General features: G+C 41.1%; 3 protein-coding genes across 8 annotated transcripts; 2 read left to right on the top strand and 1 right to left on the bottom strand.

Moving 5' to 3' along the window:
- On the top strand, positions 1-3,961 carry LOC120557249 (protein FAM107B). The gene is made up of 5 exons (XM_039797396.1): positions 1-231; positions 2,309-2,342; positions 2,594-2,753; positions 3,419-3,563; positions 3,725-3,961. Exons 3-5 carry the CDS (start codon positions 2,611-2,613, stop codon positions 3,821-3,823), a joined length of 387 nt encoding a protein of 128 aa, XP_039653330.1. The 5' UTR covers positions 1-231; positions 2,309-2,342; positions 2,594-2,610; the 3' UTR covers positions 3,824-3,961.
- Positions 3,691-10,213, bottom strand: b3galt6 (UDP-Gal:betaGal beta 1,3-galactosyltransferase polypeptide 6). Of its 6 annotated transcripts, XR_005638946.1 has the most exons (3): positions 8,287-8,872; positions 6,691-7,792; positions 3,691-3,819 (listed from the first exon to the last, which is right to left on the bottom strand). XR_005638946.1 is itself a non-coding variant. In XM_039797394.1 (2 exons), the coding sequence occupies exons 1-2, from the start codon at positions 10,196-10,198 to the stop codon at positions 6,763-6,765; spliced, it is 1,095 nt and encodes a 364-aa protein (XP_039653328.1). In that variant the 5' UTR covers positions 10,199-10,213; the 3' UTR covers positions 6,205-6,762. The 6 variants fall into 6 exon arrangements, 5 of the variants coding, with proteins under 5 accessions (XP_039653328.1, XP_039653324.1, XP_039653325.1 ...); XM_039797394.1 differs by lacking the exons at positions 3,691-3,819; positions 8,287-8,872 and adding an exon at positions 10,134-10,213 and having other exon boundaries at positions 6,205-7,792; XM_039797390.1 differs by lacking the exon at positions 3,691-3,819 and having other exon boundaries at positions 6,205-7,792; positions 8,287-8,871.
- On the top strand, positions 9,699-25,121 carry dnajc16l (DnaJ (Hsp40) homolog, subfamily C, member 16 like). Its single transcript, XM_039797389.1, has 15 exons — positions 9,699-10,153; positions 10,345-10,411; positions 10,813-10,958; positions 14,612-14,787; positions 16,056-16,240; positions 16,528-16,632; positions 17,318-17,476; positions 17,672-17,802; positions 18,337-18,514; positions 18,824-19,006; positions 19,142-19,218; positions 19,359-19,439; positions 20,923-21,012; positions 21,846-22,016; positions 23,271-25,121. The coding sequence occupies exons 1-15, from the start codon at positions 9,960-9,962 to the stop codon at positions 23,764-23,766; spliced, it is 2,439 nt and encodes an 812-aa protein (XP_039653323.1). The 5' UTR covers positions 9,699-9,959; the 3' UTR covers positions 23,767-25,121.
- The last annotated feature ends 73 nt before the right edge of the window (positions 25,122-25,194 follow it).

The raw sequence follows: 25,194 nt of genomic DNA, 5'->3' as shown, positions 1-25,194 counted from the left end.
GCAGTCTCGTCATCGTCTCGTCTTAGTCATGGAAAAAAAGGTCGTTGACGACCATATTTAGTCTCGTCTCGTCTGACGAAATTAACACTAGATCAGCCACACTGCAGCTTGCTGTGCACCCTGAGAACAACAGTTAGCTTATGCTCCTTCTTTTTTTCTGCATTTGCTTCTGCAAGAACAGATTTTAGCACATCTATCTTTTCAGCAATGCATCTCTGCCATAGCACAAAGGTAAGAGTGTTGTTTTACCGTGGTAAAGTTGGTTTTATATTGGACGTTGGATATTCGACACATTCGAAAAATCTATTATGCAGCTTACCCTTTCAACCTATTCATGTCAAACCACTTGTGATGAACTCAGCTAACCCCCCTACACATTGCACAAAGCTTCTTCTTTCAAAAAACCCATTCTTTAATTTTTGTTATATTTTTTTTAATGTAAATAAATGCTTTAAATCTATTATGCGGCCTGACCTTTTGACCTATTCACGTCAAACCACTTGTGATTAACTCAGCTAACCCCCCTACACATTGCACAAAGCTTCTTTTTTCAAAAAACTCATCCTTTTAATTTTTTAAATATTTTTTAATGTAAAAAAATGCCATAAATATATTATGTGGCCTCACCTCTTGACCTATTCATGTCAAACCACTTGTGATGAACTCAATTAACCCCCCTACACATTGCACAAAGCTTCTTTTTTCAAAAAACTCATCCTTTAAATAATATTAAAAAAATTAATGTAAAAAAATGCCATAAATATATTATGTGGCCTCACCTCTTGACCTATTCATGTCAAACCACTTGTGATTAACTCAGCTAACCCCCCTACACATTGCACAAAGCTTCTTTTTTCAAAAAACTCATCCTTTTAATTTTTTTAAATATTTTTTAATGTAAAAAAATGCCATAAATATATTATTGCGGCCTCACTTCCTGACTCCACTATAAATGTCAAACCTTGTGATGAACTTAATTTAACCCCTACACATTGCAGAAAGCTTTCTTTTTCAAAAAACTCATCCTTTAATTTTTTAAATATTATTTAATGTAAAAAAATGCCATAAATATATTATGTGGCCTCACCTCTTGACCTATTCATGTCAAACCACTTGTGATGAATTCAGCTAACCCCCCTACACATTGCACAAAGCTTCTTTAAAAAAAACAGGTCAAAAGGTCAGGCCACATAATAGATTTATAAAACAAAATTATATTTAAAAATATAAAAAAAATTAAAGAATGGGTTTCTTGAAAAAAAAATAGCTTTGTGCAATGTGTAGGGGGGTTAGCTGAGTTCATCACAAGTGGTTTGACGTGAATAGGTCAAAAGGTCAGGCCGCATAATAGATTTAAAGCATTTTTTTACATTAAAAAATATTTAAAAAATTAAAGGATGTTTTTTTTGAAAATAGAAGCTTCGTGCAATGTGTAGGGGGGTTAGCTGAGTTCATCACAAGTGGTTTGACGTGAATAGGTCAAAAGGTCAGGCCGCATAATAGATTTAAAGCATTTTTTTACATTAAAAAATATTAAAAAATTAAAGGATGTTTTTTTTGAAAATAGAAGCTTCGTGCAATGTGTAGTGGGGTTAGCTGAGTTCATCACAAGTGGTTTGACATGAATAGGTTGAAAGGGTAAGCTGCATAATAGATTTTTCGAATGTGTCGAATATCCAACGTCCAATATAAAACCAACTTTACCACGGTTGTTTTTTATCATTACTTCTGTGTTTTCATCGTAAGCTGAGAGGGAAAACGTTGCCTATTTAGTCATATTTGAGTTGGGTAGTGTTTTTTTTTTCTGAAGAATGGAAGAAGCGCATTGGGACTTCAGAAACCATAATAAAGTTGGAATTAAAATAATTTCCAAAACAGGAAGCTCACAATATATCCTTTGTATGTATGGCTGTAAATAGTCACAAACCATGTTGACTTTGCTTCTGGTATGGCTGTAGATAAGAGAAGTAGAATAACAAACCTCATCATTTTTATCCATTAAACATATCATAGCTTCTTGTTTTAGAAAATATTCATCATTGGGCATATATTTTAATGTAATGCTCAACTCCCTGCAGCAACTCAATGTGATACTGCTGTGTCATTTTGACGATTACTTGTCTTTGTGTGGATGTGAGCATGTCTGTTTGACAGAGTTCAATTTGATGCTTACAGTATGCTGACGAAGGGCAGAATGGTCTGTGATTGCCATTGTGATTTGCATTTTGCGTGCTAAAAAACAATCTTTGCATTATTTCATTATTACATTTAAAGGAATTTACTTGCTTGCCTGCTGTTTTTCATTCAGGAATAACAAAAAGCGGGTCTTTGAAGAAAAAGAGGTGAGATAAAATCAAATAAAAGTCAAGTTTAAAGTCAAATTTCCATTGCTTTTGGTTTCATGGTCTTCACATTTGCTCCGAAATTGTAGCCCATCACTTTAAAAGTCACTCTTATGGCAACACATATCACTTTAAAATCAGCAGCATCATTACTTAACATTTAGCTACCAACAGAAGCTCTACTCATACTGGAATGGAAGACTGCCAAAGATAAGTGACTGTGTGTGCTGGCTTGTATTAATGTGTGTCAGAGAGACATCACTGCTGGATGGTCCCACCACGCCAGCAGGTCACTGAGAGTTCACAACAGGAGGGCAGTGATGTCATCACAACCAGGAAGCAGCCAAATCCCATCCTGGCTCCTCACCAACACAGAGCCCTTCACCGAGAGCTGCTATTATGCCACAGAAGGTGAGAAAACACTGAGCTCTGTACCTGCTGTCTATGATTAGGCAGCAGGAGTCAATATTTAGAAAGTTATTTAGAGAAATATTTATCAGTTTTGTACCATAAATCGATGCACGTGAGGGGGGATTCATTTTTCCATGGGACATTTTTCAGGACTTGTTCAGGTTGTGACTTCTCTCAGAAAGCAGTAGCTGTTAGGCTTCCTCTGTTCAGCTGACGCTGCGGCCGGGGATGAGCAACATGTTTAGGTGTTGTTTATCACCGATCAAGTCAAAGGTACACCTTTGACTGAGATTACTGCTAATCTCTCTCAGAGAACCAGTGCTCTCAGTGCCTCGGCCACAGTGTATCAATGTGTGTGAATGGTTCCTGTACTATGTTAAAGCGCTTTGAGTAGTAGTAAAGGGGAAATTACAATGTTGTTATTACACACAGGTCTGAATTACACACACATGCTCAGTACCTATACATGCACTAATGGAGAGATGTCAGAGTGAGGGGGGCTGCCCACGGAAAGGCGCCCCGAGCAGTTGGTAACGGTGTCATTTCAAACTATCCGCATTGATGATTAAATAGCACTCCAGGGAAGAAGGTATGTTATTTTTGGGGTTGCTTATCTCCATCTATTGATCCATCACGTTATCAGTATTTTTTCCATGTGTCCTCAGTGGTCTACTGCCCAGAGAGAAGCCGGAGCTGCAGTGTGTGCTGGAACACAGACAGAGAGAGCAGCACAAGCAGAAGGAGGTGGCCCTCTGTCCTCCCTCCGACTTGGAAGTGAAGCTACGCACAAGACTGCAGAAAATACAAGTTGTGAGTATGCTAGTTCAGAAGAAAGACGGAAAACCACACAGCCGGAGGAATACAGCATTTATAATGATCTATTTCCTTTTTGGGCATGTGTGAGAAGCCTGCAGACATTGGTAAATCTTATTAGGGAGGATGTCCAAACACAGATGTATCCTGTCTTGCAGTACGAGCTGGAGGAGGAGAAGAAGAGCGAGAGCCTGCAGAATGTTCCGGAGTTTGTTCTTGTGAGAGGAACCCTGAAACGCATCCAAACTTTTTCCTAGTGATGAGAGAAAAGGGACAAATACGGTTACTGTGGAGTCCAGACAAGTTCCTGCTTTATGATACTGTCACTTAAAAAGGATCCTTGATTGACAACTGCATATATTTCAGATTGGAATAATAAAAATTCATCAGTATTATTTTGAGAATAATGTTTAAAAGGTCCCATGGCATGAAAATGTCACTTTACGAGGTTTTTTAACATTAATATGCGTTCCCCCAGCCTGCCTATGGTCCCCCAGTGGCTAGAAATGGTGATAGGTGTAAACCGAGCCCTGGGTATCCTGCTCTGCCTTTGAGAAAATGAAAGCTCAGATGGACCGATCTGGAATCTTGCTCCTTATGAGGTCATAAGGAGAAAGGTTACCTCCCCTTTCTCTGCTTTGCCCGCCCAGAGAATTTGGCCCACCCATGAGAGAGAGAGAGAGATATAATGGCTTTCAAACGCTCCTCAATAGCTACCGACACAGAAATGGCACATACTAAGGAAAGCTCATTGTGGGACGGGCTCTAGTGACTGTAATTCTGCACCAAGGCTGAATTTCGGGAAAGAGACTTCAGATACAGTATTAGGGGACCACTAAGGCCTATATAAAAGCATCCAAAGAGCACCATGTCATGGGACCTTTAAGTGCATTTCCTCTAAAATCTGAATTGTGTAGAGATACATAGAAAGTAGGTTATTATATCGTAGTACTGTTAAAAAACATTTGAAGACCTCTTGGTAGCAATTCTGCATATTGTAGAAGATCTTAAAACATGTATGCATTTGACTTATGTATCCTTTCAAACACTGAATATATAAGAATAGAAGTGACAAGAATACACTTAGAATTTTTAATAAAACATCCAGGGAGGCGGACCATGTACGTAAAAACAAACACTGATATTGAATCGTAATCTGCTAGTGACAACAGTGAGAAAATAGTCATGTCATTGTTCACAAAAACGTAACAGACACATAAAAACGAGAATGGACGTACAGTAGCTCTTTTTGCAGCATTCCTCAACTGTTGGTGCTCCAACATATCGCACCCTTAAATCAACACTGTAGTGTATTTCACAAGTTTCGGGACACAGCTACTGACATCACACGGTAAGTTCAGAGAGCTTAACATCAGAAAACAAAAACAAGTAATCACTGAATAATGGTTTCTGGTTTACCAAAGTGAACAAGTGGCAGCTGGTATTCTATATCAAGTTTCTCAATCTGAATCTGTGGTGTGCTGAAAACAAACATTCACAAATAACTTGATATCTGACCTAAACTTTAAAGTGTGACTGTTTCCTTGGAAATGTAATTATCCTCACATAGGCTCCAGTGTAAGGAATAAGAAGGCCTGCTGAATACACCACAATCATTTTCTCTCACACATTCTTTGCGCCTCCGAACACATGAAACCTTGTCGTACCAACGACAGTAAACACACGTTTTACATTTAAAAAGTGAACATTTCTTGCCCATTAATTCTGTGAATTATACATGACTTCTCCCAACACGTTTATAAATACAAATTTCCCTTGCAAGCAGCAACCACGGCCACTGTTCTTCTATCCCAATACCAGTGTGTTGTGTTTGCTGCAGAATAAATTAACAATAAATAAAATACAAATTAAAAAAATGCTTTCACAAATAAAATTCAGACATCACGGCAGGTTAAGATTCTCCCGTCTGCGGTTCCCTGTATTATCTACTACACTGAAATAAGCGTAAAATAAAGAGGTACAGCAGAAGAAGCACAGACAGAGGAGAGACATTGGCCACCGATGTGGTAAACTGGTGGTGACATGAGCACGGGTCCGAACAAGGCGGCAAAAGGAGTTTAATGCTAGAAGAGGACACAAGGCTGAAGTTAGCTTCCTGTTGTAGAGTTAAGGGGTAATATTTTTCAGCCCATTAAGTTACACCACTTAAAGTTGTAACACTGGTATTAGACATCATAGTAAAAGCTTTAATGTTGTTTAAAGTGCTCATATTGTGCTTTTCCCCTTTCCTTTATTGTGTTATATACCTTTTTGTGCACATTATAGGTTTACAAAGTGAAAAAGCCCAAATTCCACCCAAAGGAACTTACCATCTTCCAGAGAAAACACTGTTCACCAACTGCTCCAAACAGCTCTACTGTAGTCCAGCCTTAACTTCCGTGACAAACGTGCGTCGCTGCGTAACACGTTACAATGCTCGCCTAGCTGCTAGCATGGCACGCCCTCATACCCTGCAACTGACTAGCTAGCAGTGCTTACTGCGCATGTGCGACTCCCAACAAAGATGGAACAGAAGCGCGATGCCTCACTCTGTAGCTAAAACAGAGAGCTCAACACACAGGGTGAAAAGAGGAGCTGCAGCAATGTGCAGTACAACAAATATATGGTGTTTTCTAAAAAGTGGTTTAGAAAATTAAACCACATAAACCTATTCTGGTACAACCTCTAAATACAATTATGAACCTGAAAATGAGCATAATATGAGCACTTTAAAACATTCTATTTGCGAAAAACAGGTGGAAAAAGGTGATTTCATTACCTGCTCTGCATCACAAACGCATGACACATACCAGAGTTGAGAGACTGAAATGTCATTTCTTTTCCTCTATCCAGACCACATTGGACCAGGGCCATATTTTTTTATTTGTCAAACCTATTCTAAATTAACATTAAAACTCTAAAGACTGAGCTCAGACCTGCTCCTACGTGATGTAAAATCAGTGGAATTGTCCTTTTTTGTTTTCACAATTAGTAAAAAAGGTTTTCCAAATCTGGAATGGGGTTTCTATCAACATTAAGGCATTTGCTTTGTTTTCTGGAACCTGTTACATAACTTTAAATTGTGCATCACTAGAGAATTGGTCGAAAAACATTATTCCCTTACTTCTTTCTGACTCGGAAGAATCCATCAGACAAATCAGGAGACAACTTCAGGGCCTTGTAAAAAGGACAAACATTAAGGAATGCCATCCTTCCTTTGGCAGCACTGTGAGGGTGGCACACTCCAGTCATACACATAGGACAGCCGCAGCTTGACTTCCTCCTTGCAGAGCCTGCCATCGCGCTGCAGGGTCTGGTGTTTTTCCAACATGTCCTCCAAGCTCTGCTTATGCGTCACCAAGTATTTGTTGTTGCAACCACGCGATTTATACTCCGTGTCAAAGCGTGGGTCATGCGTCCGACGAACATCCACTGGCGCCAGCCAGGCGCCCAGTGACACATCCTCACTCTGCCACATCTTGAAGTAGCCTGCGTTAAGATGCACATAACGTACTAAGTCAGCCGAGAGGATGTAGCCCCCACCCAGTGCGTAGGGCAGGTAGTAGTCACAAAGCTCCCAAGAGCTTTCCCGCCACTTCCCAGCTGTTTTCACCCGCCCTCTCCCTGAGAAGAAGCCCCAATAGAACTGGTTGGGCTCTTTCCCCTTTAGCTCCTCCTTAAGGAGGTCCAAGCGAGCAAATGTGTCATCATCTGCTTTAAGGACAAACTTGAACTCTACATTCTGGTCCAGCCAGGTGTACATGTGCAGCAGCTTGAGTGTTAAGTTCTCGTAAGAATCTCGCAACTCAGGCAGTAAGAGCAAGTCCTTGTGCCTCCCTTGCTCTGTGTTAAGGTTCTGATGGTCCTCGTTGGAAAGTCCCTGAGTTCCCACCACAAACATAGCCAGAACATCAGAGTCCCGCTTGGCCAGCCAGGTGCTGCGGATGATACTCCGCCGCTCTGTGTACTTCGGTCCGGTTGTGATGAGGACCACGAGGAATGCTGACAATTCTTTGGATGTGGAAGGGGGATTGTGCTGCTCTGGACGGGATTGCAAAGCACTGGCATGAGGGGCTAAGCCTGGAGGATCCTGGTGGCCCTGTTTCAGGGTTTCTGAGGTACATTTGGCCAAGAAGACCAGAACGACAGCAAAGCTGCACACAGTGCCAATGACCAGGGCTGTCTTGTGGCGGCATACTAGACGTAACAGATTCATGGTGCTGAATCTGTGGTGAAAAAACACAAAAGACTGTTAGCGTTAATGCAATTCAAAATATCAGGTATCAAAACAACCCCATTAAACTGCAGCCATACTTTCTGCAAGCATTATCAGAAAACGTGTATAAGGTGGCTGACAGAGAATGAGCAAAGAGTTTGTCTTATACTGCCAAATCTGCATGTTGTGTGTTTATTATAATGATACATTACATATGTGCTTGAATGAAGGTGCAGTTAGTCGCACAGAACTAAATATTTGCTTCGGCTCGTTTTAGGCTGTACAGACAGTACAGATGTAAACAAACATAAGCACCAGAAAATATGTCTAGTATGTTGTCTAATATCAGTTTTTTTATAGTAGCAAATGACATTACATTGATCGTAGCACCTTCAATTCCTGTTTTAAAGTTTGGTTGTAGTGAGGTCACCATTTTTGCATTTGCATCACCGATTTTGCCTTGAATAACGGTAGCTATGGAGCAAGTTAGCAAAGTAACCTCACCTCAGCTGCACACCCATGACTTTGTAGCACCACCTGCTTGCTAAGCTTAGCTAGTAGTTCAACTGTAACGTTACACTGTGTGTACGTAAGCAGTAATAAATTACAGAGGATTTGTTAATTTACCGTAGCTAATTGAAAAGTACCCTTTGCCGTGATTGATACAGCCAGAGCGGGCCACAGATGGCAGCTGTGCAGGGCTAACGCTAGCTACCGAGATAAGACCCTCTGCGTACTTTGTAAGCTCACTCCTCTGAATGCAAACACACACAGGCTGCTCATATTGGTCTAAACAGGAGATGAAAAACACTACGCTTAGCGGCGTCGGTCAGGCAAGGTTACAAACAGCAGGTTAAATCGTTCGCTGGGCGAGTTGTTGAGCGGTGTCGATGTATTCTTTTTTTTTTTGTCTTTTGGTGTAACGTTGCGTTGAACCCATTGGTCGAACCGCGTTGAACCAGTCACTTTTGTGTGGCAGTGACGAAGAGGAAACGGAAGTGAAGCCCACGTAAGAAGGGAATTAAAGTTTCGCAAAATAAACACTCATATGGACAACTATTTTTGTTTTCTTTTTATAACTGATATTATTAGAACAAATATAAACCTACACAAGAGGAAATGGACTAGCTAACTCAAAGCCTAACTTTAAAAAAAAATGTACTAGCCAAGAACTGATATGAAATCACAATTACATAAAAAATAACGGAGCAAAGTGTAAAGTTTTCTTTGTTAAATATGTCATGTGTAATCAGAAAAAGTATTTGGTAAAGGAGAATGAAAAGAGGGGCAGCAGTTTGAGGACAGCTGCCGGCCAGAGCATGCGCGTTATCGCCAGTTTTTGCCTTTTACGCAGCGTCAAGTTTGGAGAATAAGACCGGATGTTAAATACCTTTGCTTCAGAATAAAAGCACACAAGTAGCCTTTTGGACTTCAGTTACGACTTTTGCCAGGTTGCTTAATTTATGTTTGTTTTTTTGTACAGTAGGTCTATTCACAACAAAAAGAATACACATTGAATCGATTAATTAAACATGAATTCATGCATCAGAGTTTTGTTCATAAATGAAAATATCAAATTACCAATTAAAGATAATAACTATTAATAATTTTGCTATATGGTTGCGAGTTTAAACTGATTCTAGATCTGCACTCACCAATCATCATTAACGAGTGTGAAATGCGTAGAAATGAGTGTGAAATGCCCACTTCAACATTGTTGAGACATTTCACACACAAATGCAAATTCGTTAAATGTAACACTTTAAATAGCCCCATCTCTTTTGTCTTTTAGCAGTGTGTGCATTATCTTAAATAGGCCCATATGTTATGACAATTTAATCGTAATTACTTGCCAAAAAATACGCAATTTACATTTGACATTCATATAGAGCTGAGGATGATTTTGTTTTGAAATATGCAAGCGGAAGTTCAATGTTTCATTGCGGATAGGGCATGACGCTAACAGATTGCAATAGCCAGAAAAATAATGGCCTCATCGTAGTTAAATACTAGCTAGTATGCCGTCTGTATTTAATTTAACATTTAAGAAGTCCACATATTAGCTTGCCATATTTGTCCGTTACAGAAAAGCTTTGTAACATTACTTCACGGGAACCTCGGTAACGTTAGCTAGCTAGCTACCTGACGTTAACGTTGGACGAGGACAGTGGCAAGCGATGACGCTTAGGAGAACCAGCCGACATCCTCCTCCTCGGACATGTCCAGTTTTGCTAGCCATCTTTCTGCTAATTTTGAGTGTGCAGTTGGTGAGAGCAGCTTCTGAATATGACCCCTACAAAGTCCTTGGTGTCAGCAGGAGTGCGAGTCAAGCAGAAATCAAAAAGGCATACAAGACCCTCGCCAAAGAATGGTAAGTAATTGACATCAAGTCCCCTGACACGGTAGGCCAGCACATCTTGGCGGCAGCAGATCAGCCATATTCAGTTGACATGGTACATTTGACACCTGAACTGGTGCTTGTCATCTTAACCCATCACGAGCCTTTTTAACTCTGCATGCCCCGGCAATGACTCATGATGTCCTGTATGGGCTTTTCTTTAGGCATCCAGATAAGAACAAGGACCCTAAAGCTGAGGACATGTTCATCAAGGTTTCTAAGTCATACGAGGTGAGTGAAAATTCATCACATTTCATACAAACTCTAGCTGACATTCAGTATGTTTTCTATGTGGCCTACTCAGTATGTTACACTTTCTGGATCATGGTCTTTGCAGTCATTAATAGACCTTTTTCACTGCAGACATGTTGACATGTCATAGTAGGAAAAGCACAGGTGTATTAGTGTATTAATGATGGCTGCATTCCATTTAGGAGAGGCCCTGGTATTGTACATGCTGACTCACTGAAATAGCTTACTGGGACACTTGATGGAATTGAGCCATCGTTAAGGTTATCAATTTCAGCTGTGATTTTCCTACTATGACAAGTCAAAATGTCTGCTGTGAAAAATGTCCATACATTAATAGCAAAGTCCTCTCACTTGTGCCTTTCATTCTCTTTTGCACACAGATTTTGTCTAATGAGGAGCGAAGGTCCAACTTTGACAACTATGGCCAGATGGATGAAAACCAGCCCTTCGGCCAGTCACAGCATCATGGTTTCCGCGGCTTCCGAAACAGCTTTTACTTTGATGAGTCTTTTTTCCATTTCCCCAGGTACAGGTTCAGATTTTTTTTTTTTTATCCATAAGTATTGTGACTGCCATTTAGTTAGGCAATAACTGGGTTAAATATGTCCTATTGTCGCACACTTGTAAAGACACTAGAGGAGTACATTCTCTGAGGACAGTCAATCCTCTTTTCAAAAATCAAAGCACCAGCATGCTTCCCTTTCTCTGGCTCCTTATTCCTCTTTCTCCACATTACCATAACTGTGTTCCTAAATATGTATTTACCAGCATGCTGCTGTGTCCAGTTCGTAGTGAGTGGTGTAGTGTTTGCTTTTGATATAATAATGACAAAAAGACCAAACTTAGACCACCCTAGGTCCAAGATTCTTAGTTGCAAATATATATTGTCCCATTTCTAGATTTCAGTAATGTTTTGCAAACTGGTATGATAAAGTTCTGTAGTGTGGAAACATTAAGTTAATTATACAGCTAATCAATCACCAGAAAATCAACGACAGATTGATTTTTAAATTACATTTGTTTGCTGGCTATTTGCTTCTTAAATGTGAGGATGTGTTAATTTTTCTCCATTTCATGTTTTTCTTTAGATTTTGAGACAAATTAGAGGAGAAAAAAATATTGCACTCTTTTGTTAGATTAAAGGTCCAATAAGTAATACTGACAGCTAGTGTTTAAAAAAAGTTCCTGCAGTACAAATTCAAAATACTGGAGAGAGTCGTCCCCTTCCTCCCCAGACTTGAAGTTCATGGAGGTTGCCAGGCTGAGACCGCAGCATCCACAACAATGTTGCTAGACGCTAGGGCTGGGCGATATATCGATATAAACAAATATATCGATATATTTTTAAATGAGATATGGAATTAGACCATATCGCATATATCGATATAGTTCAAATGTGATCCTTGCTCCCATAGATATGTCGCCGTGAGGTTCTAAACATACGTCAAAACCCGCCGCCATCTTGGAACAGGGGTCCGGAGCATTCAGATCAACGCTAAAGATGCCGGACTTTTGTACTGCTTAATTATGTTCGATAGAGGAAAAAAAGAACAAACAGCAATGGATAACATTTAACAGGTGACAATGTGTTTTATGATTATATATGCCGCTCGCCAGCAATCTGAGCTCCGGCGGCAGCGGAGGCGGGGAGCCCGTGCGCGGGGCGAGGCGTCTCTTCCCGGGCAAAAACACAGCTTCGCGCCGCTGCTGCGCCGGTCCCGCGCGATCCAGATCGGACCAGCCAAAGATAGAGTTGTGACCGGTAGGATCTTACACGTAGTCGGGGCCGAACTGTATGTCGATATCGGGCGAAAGTTCCACTAAGTTTGCCGGCGGCAGCGGACGAGAGAGGCTACAGCGGGCAGCGACCGTCTGGCGGCTGCAGGATCTGGAGCTCAGTGCCCGTTAAAATTACATGTAACGCATAAATACATACAGAAATAAATAGTGGAGGAATGAGCCTGGACATTTCAGTCTGTTTAAACTTCACCTTGAAGCAGAAACTCTTAGTTCAGAAGGGTGAAGTTTCCGTTTGGACTCAGATCTGTGAACCGATCATAATAAATTTCTTTGTTTTGTAGTCGATAGTTCATCTTAAGTTTATTTAAGTGGAAGCAGTATCAAGTGGAAGAATGGGACTATAACCTAGGCTTACAGGCATGAGGCATTACATTTTGAACAAAGTAGATTATATTAATATCTTAAAGCTTAATTGACCTTTGGAACGAATCACAAATAGCCTATGGAGCTTTGATTTTAAAAAGGTACTCCTGTTATACAGTATTTAGGTTTACATTTTATTGTTATTTGAACAGCTGAGCATTTAATCATGAACCAGGTGAAGAAACCGGTTTATTATTTATTTGATTTTGCAACTGTTTCTATGAAACTACTTGTGACATGTCATATTTGATTTGGGCTTTGACTGAACATTTGCTCTCACTTCGCGGAAAAAAATATCGGGATATATATCGTATATCGATATTCAGCCAAAATATATCGGGATATGACTTTTGGTCCATATCGCCCAGCCCTACTAGACGCGTGTCTCGCATAGCCAGATAGTACTTCACAGCACAGCGGAGTAGCTAACGTTAGATGCTAGCTATATTGACAGTCATAAAAGCCCGTTCTCACGCGGAGCTCTGTACCCAACTGACAGACACACTTTTTCAGCTTAGAATTACAGTAGGAACCGCCAAAAACCCCACAAACTCACCGTCTTCTCCACACGCCAGTCAGGCACACTTCCTCGGCTTAGAATTACAATACGAAACGCTAAAAATACGACTAGCTACCTTGCCGACGGAACACACTTCATTGGTTTAGAATTACGGCAACAATCGCTAAACGCACTGCAAACTCACAGTCCTCTCTTCCCGATTTACAGCCCCCCTCTCGTGGCTTAAAATAACTCACCGTTGTCGGCTCCGGCCGCTGAACTACACCTTGTAAACAGCCATGGCCCGCTTGCCTGGTCCTCCCGGTAATGTTAGCAGTTAACAGGGTTAGCATGGCGGCGTTAGCCAGGACCAGTCGGGATCACTTTACTGGCTGTGTCTCAATTGTTTTTGCGAGTAACCAACTCGGGTACTCTAGCTAGCTATATAATTCAATGTGAGTACACAAATGTTGAAATGACATAAAATGCCCGTCCCTAGTGGCTGTGATAAATTAGCCTGAAGCTAATGCTTACCTGTTCAGGAGGAAATAAGCCAATTCTGCGTCCTTTTGGGCTCTAAGCTGTCTCCATCTTTCAAATACATCTCCAATATTTACCAGGGGGTTGTTACGTCTCTGGTCACGCAACCGTTAGAAACATGCCGTTTTTTTTAGGTCTGGTAGAATCTATCTCCGTTGATCCTATTAATTTGTGTGCTGCTTTCATGGCTGTACTACCGTTACAGCTGTAGCGCGCTGGGTTTACGTTTTTACAGGTATATCTGGCAACCCGGCCTGGCTGTCAAACTGGGCCGTTGATAACAACCACAGACCAAAACATAAACATAAATTCCGTCACGGAACGTAAATTTCCAAAAGAAAAAATACTGACATTAGCATTGTTGTCAGAAAAGATAGTATTTCAGCTTAACCTGTTTCTTTAATATCTGATGAGGCATTGGGGTTATTTTTGGATTTATTACAGTACAAATATTACATATTGGACCTTTTTTAAAAAAAAACAAAAAAAAAAAACCAAAGGGACCTGTTAGTGGAATTGTTCTTTTTGATAATTAGTTTTTAGAGAAGGATATCTACTCAGCATGGTGCACCAAGATTTAGAATGAGTGTCCAAATTGGAGTTTGACTCCTTACTTCAGGTCATGTCCTGACAACACTCAGTAGGCTATAGCATTACATACATACACATTGTTTTTTTAATCAGGGCAGCAGTTTTCAGATTACATTATGTGCTTACATAATTGCAAAAGGGTTCTCGACTGTTGTAGAAAGAAGTGGCTGATCTACATTGCCCATTATCAGTAACCATTCATCCAATGTTCCAAAGGCACGTTCTGTTTACTAATCTGATATCATTTTAAAAGGCTAACTGAGGAAACCTTGGAGAACCCTTTTGCAATTATGTAAGCACATAATGTAATCTGAAAACTGCTGCCGTGTGTGAGTGTGTGAGTGAGTGAGTGAAGACTCACTGTCTTGCTTCCGACCCTCCTCCAGGTCCAGGGACTTTGCAGACAGCAAGTACCTGCTTCACCATGCACAGTTTAACAGCGACGTCCTTCCAGACAGCCACAAGAGGCCGTACCTAATCAAAGTGACCTCGGAGTGGTGCTTTGCATGTATCCACATTGAGCCTGTGTGGAAGGAGACTGTGCAGGAGCTGGAGCCGCTGGGTAAGTCTGCTGTCACGAGACTCTCATCAGTCCATCCCCCCACCCTCCCAGGATCAGGGTTGGTTTTTTTTAATGTTTGCTCAGTTGCAGTCCATTAGGACAAATGTTATTCCAAGTGCTAAGATGCTTCACACAGAGCCAGCCATTTAATTAGTCACATTATTATTTATTAGGGTTTATGATTTCTTCTTTGTTTCCTGGAACAAAGAGGAAAGCCAAGGGAGGAATTCAACCCAATGTAACAATTATCTGGCACTGGAGATGAATTTAAAGTTGTTGAGTCAGTTTGCTAATTAGATGTACAGTTCCCAGTGCTCTACCGACTCATTCTTAGTACAAAATGACTAAATGGCCTGCACTTGAAAAAATATCCTGCATATTAATTTACCCCATAAACCTCAAGGTTGGTTACAAAAAGTGATAAAGGGCCTTTGATTAACGGGGCAAGACATTAACAATACACTAGTCTATATCCTTGACGTTCGACTTCCGGGATTGCTAAGGTGCCGCATGAAATTCCGCCGGATGCATGTCTTTTCGTTGTTTTCCACTTTCCACTTTTTTTTTTTAAACTCCGGTGGATTTATGACGACTGTGGTTGACTACTCCTCAGATCTCTGCAGGGTAAATTGAGACCGCTAGCTAGACTATCTGTCCAATCTGAGATTTCTCTCGCTTGACTATTTTGCAGTGACTCTGTGCGGAGCTTAGCACCACCCACAACGATTGTGATTGGTTTAAAGAAATGCCAATAAACCAGAGCGCGTGTTTCTCCCATGCCGGAATGGTGTGTGGCGTAGCCAGACCCTCCTCCGCTCCGCAGCGTGTGGATGGTCTGGCAAAGCGAGACTAACGATACGCCAACGCGTATCGGCTTGAGCCTTCCTCAGGGTGTAGTGTAGGTTTCACGTTTGTCGTATCTGTATTGTTTTACTGCTCAGTTTAACATGTGAATTTCAGTCCCAATTTCAACAACATCCATTGTGATTTTGCTGGAATATAGGTGCATTTTCTGACACATTAGACTTAGACACCTTAGACTCTTTTGAATAGAAAATAACAAAGTCTATGAGCCCAAAGTTATGTCACAAGTGTCAGTAGGGAGACAGCTCTCTGTGTTAACATGTACTGCTTTAGTTGTCCTAAATCACTGGAATAACACAATGTGAAAATTGTTTTAGGATGTATTTTGCCTTCATTGTGAGAACACTTGTGTTTTGCTCTACTGTATCCAGTACAATAGCAGTCTGTTTTTACTATTACATCAGGTGTTGGCATTGGCATTGTGGACCTGGGTTATGAGCGTCGCCTGGCCAACCAGCTGGGAGCTCACCGCGCTCCCTCCATCATCGGGCTGGTGAACGGCAGGGTGACCTTCTTCCATCAGGCTGTGGTACGGGAGCACCTGCGACAGTTTATTGAAGACCTGCTGCCCCAGAAACTGGTGGAAAAGGTAAACGCAACTGACGTAAATATAATAATAATAATAATAATAATAATAATAATACTACTACTACTACTACTACTACATACTGTATGTTTGTATCTTCAAAGCTCAGATAATAGGAATTTTATTTCTCAGCTCATTATAATATATTTTTCATTATAATTTAAGATATAGGCTTGATGTATGTTAACATATTTACTAGTATTACTCATCAAGTGTAGTTTGTTAGTGTTGCGCTGGGTTATTTAATTTAGCAAGAATACATTTTGAACTAATTGCTATTGTTTCATCAGATCACAGATAACAACTACCTGGCTTTTCTGGATAGCTGGCATGTGGAAAATAAGCCCAGCGTTCTCTTGTTTGACCAAGTCCCGATTGTTCCCCTACTCTTTAAAGTAAGCAACGGACACACACACACACACACACACGCACACGTTTGGCTCTTTAAGCTTGTTGATGTTCTGAGATCTGCTGCAGTTTCCACCAATACACAAGAGAGCAGAAAGATTACCCCGGCGGCAAACTACAGAGGCATCTGTGTGAGCAGCTGTTTGCTAATAAAGCAATCTTTCCTCCTTTGTTACATGGACGTGTACCTTTTTAACCTATTGCAGTCAAATGTCCTGGCAGTATTGTTTTTAACAACTTGATATCAATACATGTGTTTGATAGAGACAGAGAGAATCATTTAAGGCCAGTTATAGGAACACAGTTTCAACCAATCAGATTTTCTGTGGGGATTTGCGTATTTGCGCTTATGCAAATAATGTTTAAATATATGCACTGCATGACAACATGTTGTGTTTTACACACCAGTAGGGTCATATTATGGTTTGTTGTATTGTATTTGAATCATGTTGTTTGTGTTTTTTATTTTTTTATGGCTGCAGCATGGGTTAGAGAAATGTCCCACCTTGTGGGACAATAAAGATCCTAGTTATAACTGTCTAATGTATACAGTTATGAGTTTCTATAAAAGCAGCTATCAGTCTGCCCAACTGTCCCGTTTTAAATCTCCTTCTCGTATTTATTTTAATGTATTTATTTTTTACACTTTCGTCTTCCCACTCCACTCTCCAGTTAACAGCTTTTGCCTTCAAAGATTATGTGCGTTTCGGCTACGTGGACCAGGGTGACACACACAACACTCGGCTACTGCGGCAGTTCAACATAAACACATACGCCCCCACCATGCTGCTGTTTAAGGAGGATACGGAAAAGCCCGTTGACATCATCCAGGTACAAAAATAAACAAGTGACCCCTCTAACCATTTTGAAACAGGAGTCTAAATATGTTTGTAATAATAAATTGTTAAATTACTGCAATGGCTTAAAAGTCTCAATTTGGTCATTTTGTTCAATTTCACACCTGCTCTACTCAAACCGTTTCTTGCTTGACGCCGTTCACACCCCCCTGCGCTTTCTCTCTTTCAGGCCAGAGGGATGAAGCGGCAGATAATGGATGAGTTTGTCTCCAACAACAAGTTCCTGCAGGTGCCACGGCTGGTCAACCAGCAGCTTTTTGATGAGCTGTGCCCTGTCAAGCAGTTCCACCGACGGAGGAAGTAAGACATTTTATGAGCGGAGTCCTTAGCCTCTGAGCCTGTACTTTTAGATTCAATTAGATTAGATTCAACTTTATTGTCATTGTGCAGAGTACAAGTACAAAGACAACGAAATGCAGTTTGCATCCAACCAGAAGTGCAAAAAGAGCAGAAAAGTGCAATGTGATATACAAGTATAGACAGGAAAAGAAATATAGTGCAGTGGAGACGGTAGTATACAGTTGGTTTACAGATGGTGGTTTAGAGTAATATAAATATCTCTCTTAAATGAATCTCATGTGTAATAAGACTAGATCAAAGGAGGCGTCTCTCTACTGCTTGTCTACTCTTGCTGAGTTGTTGTAGAAAGGAAAGGGGAAAAAAAAAGCAAAGCCTGAATTTGTCTTTTAACATAGTATAACAACTAACGTAAGAAGCTGAAATCCAAACAGAACAGTCGGGACAGGCATTACAGTGGTTGTCACTGTGAACTTAAATGTTGTTGTCTAGTTAGGCTGCTGCAGCCGGTGGATTGACTGTGTGAATGGTTTGCAGGTACTGTGTGCTGCTGATCACAGGGGAGGACCAAGCCTTTCTTCCAGGCAGTAAGGCCTTCCTGGACTTCGCATCAGTTAACAGAAAAGACGTTCTGCGGTTTGCGTACGTCTACCAGCACCAGCAGCAGCCTCTCTGTCAGGCACTGCTCCATAACCAGGCTGCACTCTCCCCTCAGGTCAGTGGCAGAAACGCATACACAGTGTACACACGTGCATCAATAGTATGCTCGTCTTGTACACAAACTCACTTAACACGAGCCTAAAATCAAATGTATGCCAAAAATGAACCCATCTGGAGAAAAATAATAATTTTTCTGTCATCCAGTACAAACTAACATCGAGGGACAACGTGCACTTGCTGGAAAACCTTTTATATCCAGAACATCCAGAATTTGATATGTGTCAGATTACCGATATGTGCATCCCGAGACTCTGCATAGCCTCAATGTACAGTCAGTAAAAGTGCGTTTGAACACCACTGACAGGTGGTGATTCTTGAGAGGCGGAGCCACGGCGGTAAGGTCATGTACCGCTCTGTGAGTGGTGGCTGGAACGGCAGTGAAGAAGATAAGTACCGCCTCCACGAACAGCTGGAGCTCCTTCAGAAAGACCCCACCTATTTGAGCTCAGACGCCACCCTGCCAGAACTCAACAACGAGATGGCCCCCGTAAGACACTGCAGACACACACTCACCTTAGTTCTGAGAGCAGTGGGCTGGGGCTGCTGAGGCTGACAAAAATTTAAACCGGAGGTATTTTTGGATTAATGTCATTGTTTTCCATCTCATTTTCCACCTCCCCAGATTTTCATTATTCAGTGGATGAATGCTGCCTATGACTACATCCTTCAAATATATGATGACCTTCTCTACTCAAACTGGTAAGACAACACTCACTCCGAGAGACTGCAGCCTTTAGTGCAAACAAGAGCGAGACAGACATGGTGGTGTTATTGGTTGATATGGGCTGCTGCGTGTTTTCTCCTGCATGTTTCAAAAATAACACTTTTCTGCACTCAAGGCGAGAGATGATGCCCATCCTTTCGTTGATCTTCTCAGCTCTCTTCATTCTTTTTGGCACCGTCATCATTCAGGCCTTCAGGTGAGAGCAGCATGACCCTTTTTTCATTCTGCAAAATCATATGCCCGAAACATTTGACTTGAAATTACTTTAACACTAGAAAAGCCAACGGGTAAAATTTACCCGCCTTGCATTTTTTACTGCACTAGCTAAAGTTATTATAAATGTATTCTTTAGTGTCGGCTCATCCAATTCAGGAAAGAAGTGTCTGTGCGTGTGTGTTTGTGTGTACTGTATGTTTTTGATCTGTGATGAAAGAGCCTAAACTGACTTTTAAATAGTTACTTTGTCAGGTCATATTTATTGTTTAAAAAAAAATAGATGAATAAATGAATAACTTAACTCTTTCAAGAAATGCCATATTTGCGAGTGCTGACGCTGTTTCGGCAGCAGGTAAATCTTACCCGCTCAGTGGTTTTAGGAGTAAGTGGATTGCTGGCCTTTCTAGTGTTAATCAAAAAATGTCTAATACCAAATGATACTGACTATATCTACAATATAAATGTGTTATTTACTAAGGGTGTGCAAAAAAATCGATTCACATTCGTATCGCGATTCAAGCTCTACAGATTCAAAATCGATTCATATTTATTTTTTATTTTATTTTTTTCGTTTTGTAATGGTGTGTATACTATTGTCCTGAAATAAGTTTAGCTCGCCATTCCCATAGATGGCGCTGTGTCGAATTCACACTGACGCCTGGGCACTCTTGTCATAATCAGAAGAAGACTAGTGCAGCAGAAGTAGTTTAGTCGGCGCAAACAATGGCAAACCTAACAGAATTATTCAACCTGCTCCATCCTCATCAAAGGCGAGAGTTTGGGCACATTTCGGCTTTTATAACCTCGAGGGGAAGACGGAACTTGACAGGAATCATGCTATATGCAGGCTTTGCAAAGCAAAAGTTAAGTATTTTGGAAACGCCACAAACTTGAGAACTCACATGGTACGCCATCACCCAGAGATTAACATTAAAGACATGGACGAAAAACAACCTGAAGTACCTAACATGCCAGTCAACCAACGCACTCTTTCAATGCTCTAAATCCCACTCCCAACGAACTCTGAACGAAAAGTTCTTTTTATTTAACAGGTTTATTTTATACTTGAATTAAATGTATTTGAACGCTGGCCAAAGCTTGGCACTTTGCAGTTTTTATTTTTGTATGAAGACATATAAAGTATATCAAACTACATTTAATTTGTGTTTCTTTTAAATTGTATGTCTTCTGTTCATGTAAATGTAGTTACTTTGAATCGAGAATCGTTTTTGAATCGAATAGTGAGCCTAAAAATCGATATTGAATCGTGACATTTTCTGAATCGTGTCCCCCTATTATTTACGATTTGCTTGTCTTATTTGTTTTCTAATTCGAAATGACTATCCCTGGTTTTGACTCCAGGTGAGGCAAATACTGGCTGGATGGCATTGCCCCAAAGGAGTCCGAGTTACTGGTGTCCACACTGATGATTTCCTTTTTGTGGTGCCTTTTTTTTTTTTTAGTGAGCCAGGTGAGAGCAAACCCCGGAAACCAAAGCCAAAGGACCAACAGCAAACTGAGGAAGACGCATCAAGTAGAGCCAGTACTTCAAGGTAATGCAGTGAAATGAATTGAACACAAGATGGACATAGAATACAGCAGATGGCACATCCGCAGCCAAAAGCCTGTTTTACGTCGGCAACCTACTTTACTCACAATATGAGACACAATAGCAGAAAATAAGGGCACCAAAGAACCGTTTAATTCCCACACAGACTGCCTGAATGATGGTTTTTAAAACCTATTTTGCAGTTGATGGCTGTTTATCAAACTGGCAGGACCTTGGAGGGGCTCTAACTTAAGCACGTCCTTGAGTTGTCTAAGCCCCATAAGAAATGTTCTCAGTAATAGTTAAACATGACCCAGCAGTATAGTGTTAATACATTTGTATTTTCTGTCATGTAGCCAACGGGCTGATGTATAGCGATTCATTGTGATGATCAGGTTTAGAGTTTCACACCCCCATCTTTGCTTTACTTGTACTCTATCCACTATGCAATATTTTAAACTCATGATATCTCAGTGAGTGATTATACTTTATCTGCTGAAGATAAAACCATATTGCCTTGATAGTCACTGTATGTATGGATCTATGGCGCAATTCATTTATGTTGTTGAGCTGGTTTGCGTTTGAGAAAAAGTGGCAGCTTTGTGCACCTCACATGGACCTGTTTATAAGCACAAGACTGACATGCCACATGTACATTAAGAGAGTTATTTCTAGCTGTAATCATTCCTCCCCTCCATACTGCCTGCGAAGCGATCCCCTCCTAACACAATTAACACAGAAAAAAAATAAGGGACAAAATCCATGTATCCATTTGAAAGTAATTCCCTCTTTTGTTTTCCCTCCCTTTTCCGTTTTCTTTCTCATTGGTCCACGCAGCCGTCCTCCTAAGAAGGACTTTGTGGAAGTGACAGAGCTGACAGACATCACGTACATCAGCAACCTGGTCAAGCTGAGGCCTGGCCACATCAACGTGGTGCTGGTGCTCACCAACACCTCCAAGAATGCCCTGCTCAGGAAATTTGCCAAGGAGGTTTTTTCTTTCTCCGGGTAAGTCTCAGCACTGCAGGACAGTTTTGTTAAAGGTCCCATGGCATGAAAATTTCACATTTTAACATTTAATATGCGTTCCCCCAGCCTGCCTATGGTCCCCCAGTAGCTAGAAATGGTGATAGGTGTAAACCGAGCCCTGGGTATCCTGCTCTGCCTTTTGAGAAAATGAAAGCTCAGATGGGCCGATCTGGAATCTTCTCCTTATGAGGTCATAAGGAGCAAGGTTACCTCCCCTTTCTCTGCTTTGCCCGCCCAGAGAATTTGACCAACCCATGAGAGAGAGACATCATGGCTTTTCAAACGAGCAAAGGGACCCTCTCTCTTCCTCAATAACTACAGACAAAGAAATGGCACATACTAAGGAAAGCTCATTGTGGGACTGGCTCTAGTGGCTGTAATTCTGCACCAAGGCTGAATTTCGGGAAAGAGACTTCAGATACAGTATTAGGGGACCACTAAGGTCTATATAAAAGCATCCAAAGAGCACCATGTCATGGGACCTTTACATTTCTATTATTTGTTTCTATTAGTTTATTCATATAAACAAAGTGCCTAAATTGTCCTTGTGAAGGCAGACTATAGCTAAACACTGTTTCTGGTTTAAAAGTACATTTGTATCTGCTTGCCTTAGGGATGTTGCAGTAACTTGCTTTGAAAAGACGGAACTAAGGATATGTCATGGAATATTATTAACATAATGTACTTCAGTATCTATCTTGCCACTAATAGTGCGTTGAATTTACCTCGGAACTCGGAAGCCGGAGCTGGGAATGACGTCACACCCGAGTTGAATCGATCCATTTACAAGCCAGACTTTTCATTGTGTGGTTAGCTCTAGCCAGGTTAGCCATTGTTAGCAATACCAGTAGTTAACAACGCATTACGCCGTTTTTGTGCATACAAACAGCGTAGCAACATGTCCACAGATAGAAGTTGGACAGGACTGTGTTTACGATTGATTAAGTGAGACACAAATAAGACAGAGGTGCTAATAACTGTATGTTACCACCGCTTTCACAGCTGTTGATGCACGGGTCAGCCATGTTGGATTTTGAACTCTGGGTACTGCGAGGTGGTCCGAGTTCTAAGCTCGGAAATCCGAGGTCATGGGGTGTGTTTCCAACTTTGACCTCGGAAAATCCGACTTCCGAGTACAAATGGAACGCTCTATAAGATGCCCTGATTGCATATTTTTCTTCTTTGACCAATTCTTGGTCCACTTAATAATTATGAACCTCTTTGCCACTACAGGACTCAGACCCTCCACTTCTCTTTCCTCAACGCTGACAAGCACCGCCACTGGATGCCATCACTCCTTCGCTCAACGTCTGACTCGATGCAGAGCGAGGGCCATTCGGACGTGGACGAGGAGTCACCGGACTACGCTGGCCACGTCCTGGCCCTCAACGGCCACAAGAAATACTTTTGCCTCTTTAGACCCGTGTTCACAGGGGACGATCCCAACGACTCCTCGTCTGAGACCTCGTTCTCCTTTGACAGCAGGAGAAAGTCCCGGTCCAGGTCCAGGTCCAGCTCCAGCTCCCACTCTCGATCCAGGTCCCATTCCAGGGAGGATGGGGTCGGACCCAAGAGGGGCTCCAGTAGGGCCACAAGCATAGAAGTCCACCACAAGCTTGACAGGCTGGGACTGTGGATGGAGAGGCTAATGGAGGGCACCCTACCCAGATTACAGGTGCCTGCATGGCCCTCTCTGGGTGAAACCACTAACTCCTCCACAGAGACCTGAGCTCAAAGTAAGAAAGGTTGGAACGCTAGTGGATACACACGTTGTGGGCTTGCCTCAAGATTAAGTTCATTAGCAAGAAAACTGCAAAACGATGATGCCATTTTCAAATAATGATTTAAGTTCTCTGTCGCAGAGGCAGGTTGCCGCGCTGAACTGTTGTGACCCGTTTACAGAATGTCTTATTTTATCTGTCAGATCTGTGAAGCAGATGGGAAATGATGGCGTAGAGTAGAGTGCTACCACAAACCTTTTAAAATGAGCTCATTGAGGCGAAGGTAAAGGCCACGCTGCATGATGCCGCTTCATGTCTTCTGTACAGAGACCGAAGGAGGCAAAAGGAGAGACTAGGAAAACGACCAAAGCTGTAGTACAAACATTAACAGTCTATCTTCACACACACAGGTGGTGTTGAAGGCGGTGTACTGTCCCTGGTTATAGGCCAATAAGCATCATGGTACAGACGTCCGCCGTGGTTAGCTGTGTGTGTGCCTATGACTTATGTGTGTGTGTTACAGATTAACTCCAGTTCCTACTGTTGTTTCCCTCTCTTTTTTTAACTCTTGTCTCTCTACATTTATTACGTGAATTCATACAGCTCGGAATAACGCAATTGATTTGCTCTACTTGAGTGCTTTGAGCCCCCAATAGCCTCTAACGTTAGCTTTGAGCCTGAACACATCTTTACAATTGACAACCCTCCTTTTACGTCCGTATGTGGAAGCAGGTTAATATGTATAAAGGTTTGGAAACAAAGCCTGATGCACTGAGTTTATAGATACATTTTTTTACTTTTAGGAGCCTTCAGTTGTTTGCTGTTATAGATCCGACACCACCTTTTTTAATTCCAGGCATTAAGATATAGAGTATTTCACAGCATTATAAGCAAATTTGTTAAGGAATTTAACATTAAATATGCTACCAGCTAAGTTTAAATTTTTTTGGATAAGTAGTACCCAAAATGTTTAAATCTGCCTTTTTTATCTTTACACTCGTTTTGTTTCTTGATTTCACTTTTTTTTTTTTCAATTGTCTGAATCAGGGTCAAAAGATAAATCCTACCATAATATACTTGCCCTTTTTAAGCCTGTGCCATAAACCACTGTAAATATCAATGCATGGGATACGTAGACCTAAAGTCACTAATAAATATTTTAGTGAATTTGCACTGGCAACTTAAATGCTTCACCCTGTCTCTCTCTTCCTTTTACTCTGTAATTGAATAATTTGCTCCTCAACAAATACTGTATGCGGTACACTGTAACTTGTAATCATTGTTCTCGTATGTCCTTTGAACTTCATTTGTGTCTATATGTCAGAAATGAAGTGTAAATTAATAAAAGAAACTGTTAAAAACATTTAAAATAATGTTGATATGAGATGTCATTTTCCGTCTTGCTTCTTCAAACTAAGAAATAATTGTATCTACAA

The sequence above is a fragment of the Perca fluviatilis genome, chromosome 4 (assembly GCF_010015445.1).
Source record: "Perca fluviatilis chromosome 4, GENO_Pfluv_1.0, whole genome shotgun sequence".
Classification (NCBI taxonomy): domain Eukaryota; kingdom Metazoa; phylum Chordata; class Actinopteri; order Perciformes; family Percidae; genus Perca; species Perca fluviatilis.
This window is presented reverse-complemented; position numbering and strand designations above follow the sequence as displayed.

Bases quoted from the DNA above. Each gene is read 5' to 3' on its own strand.
- LOC120557249 (XM_039797396.1), top strand. From the start codon at position 2,611: ATGGTCCCACCACGCCAGCAGGTCACTGAGAGTTCACAACAGGAGGGC. The intron at 2,754-3,418 runs GTGAGAAAACAC...ATGTGTCCTCAG, and splicing joins CTGCTATTATGCCACAGAAG to TGGTCTACTGCCCAGAGAGA. The intron at 3,564-3,724 runs GTGAGTATGCTA...CCTGTCTTGCAG, and splicing joins GACTGCAGAAAATACAAGTT to TACGAGCTGGAGGAGGAGAA.
- dnajc16l (XM_039797389.1), top strand. From the start codon at position 9,960: ATGACGCTTAGGAGAACCAGCCGACATCCTCCTCCTCGGACATGTCCA. The intron at 17,477-17,671 runs GTACAAAAATAA...TCTCTCTTTCAG, and splicing joins AGCCCGTTGACATCATCCAG to GCCAGAGGGATGAAGCGGCA. The intron at 21,013-21,845 runs GTAATGCAGTGA...TGGTCCACGCAG, and splicing joins AGTAGAGCCAGTACTTCAAG to CCGTCCTCCTAAGAAGGACT.
- b3galt6 (XM_039797394.1), bottom strand. From the start codon at position 10,198: ATGTGCTGGCCTACCGTGTCAGGGGACTTGATGTCAATTACTTACCAT. The intron at 7,793-10,133 runs GTATGCCTTTTT...TTTTCACCACAG, and splicing joins CATTCTTTGGCGAGGGTCTT to ATTCAGCACCATGAATCTGT.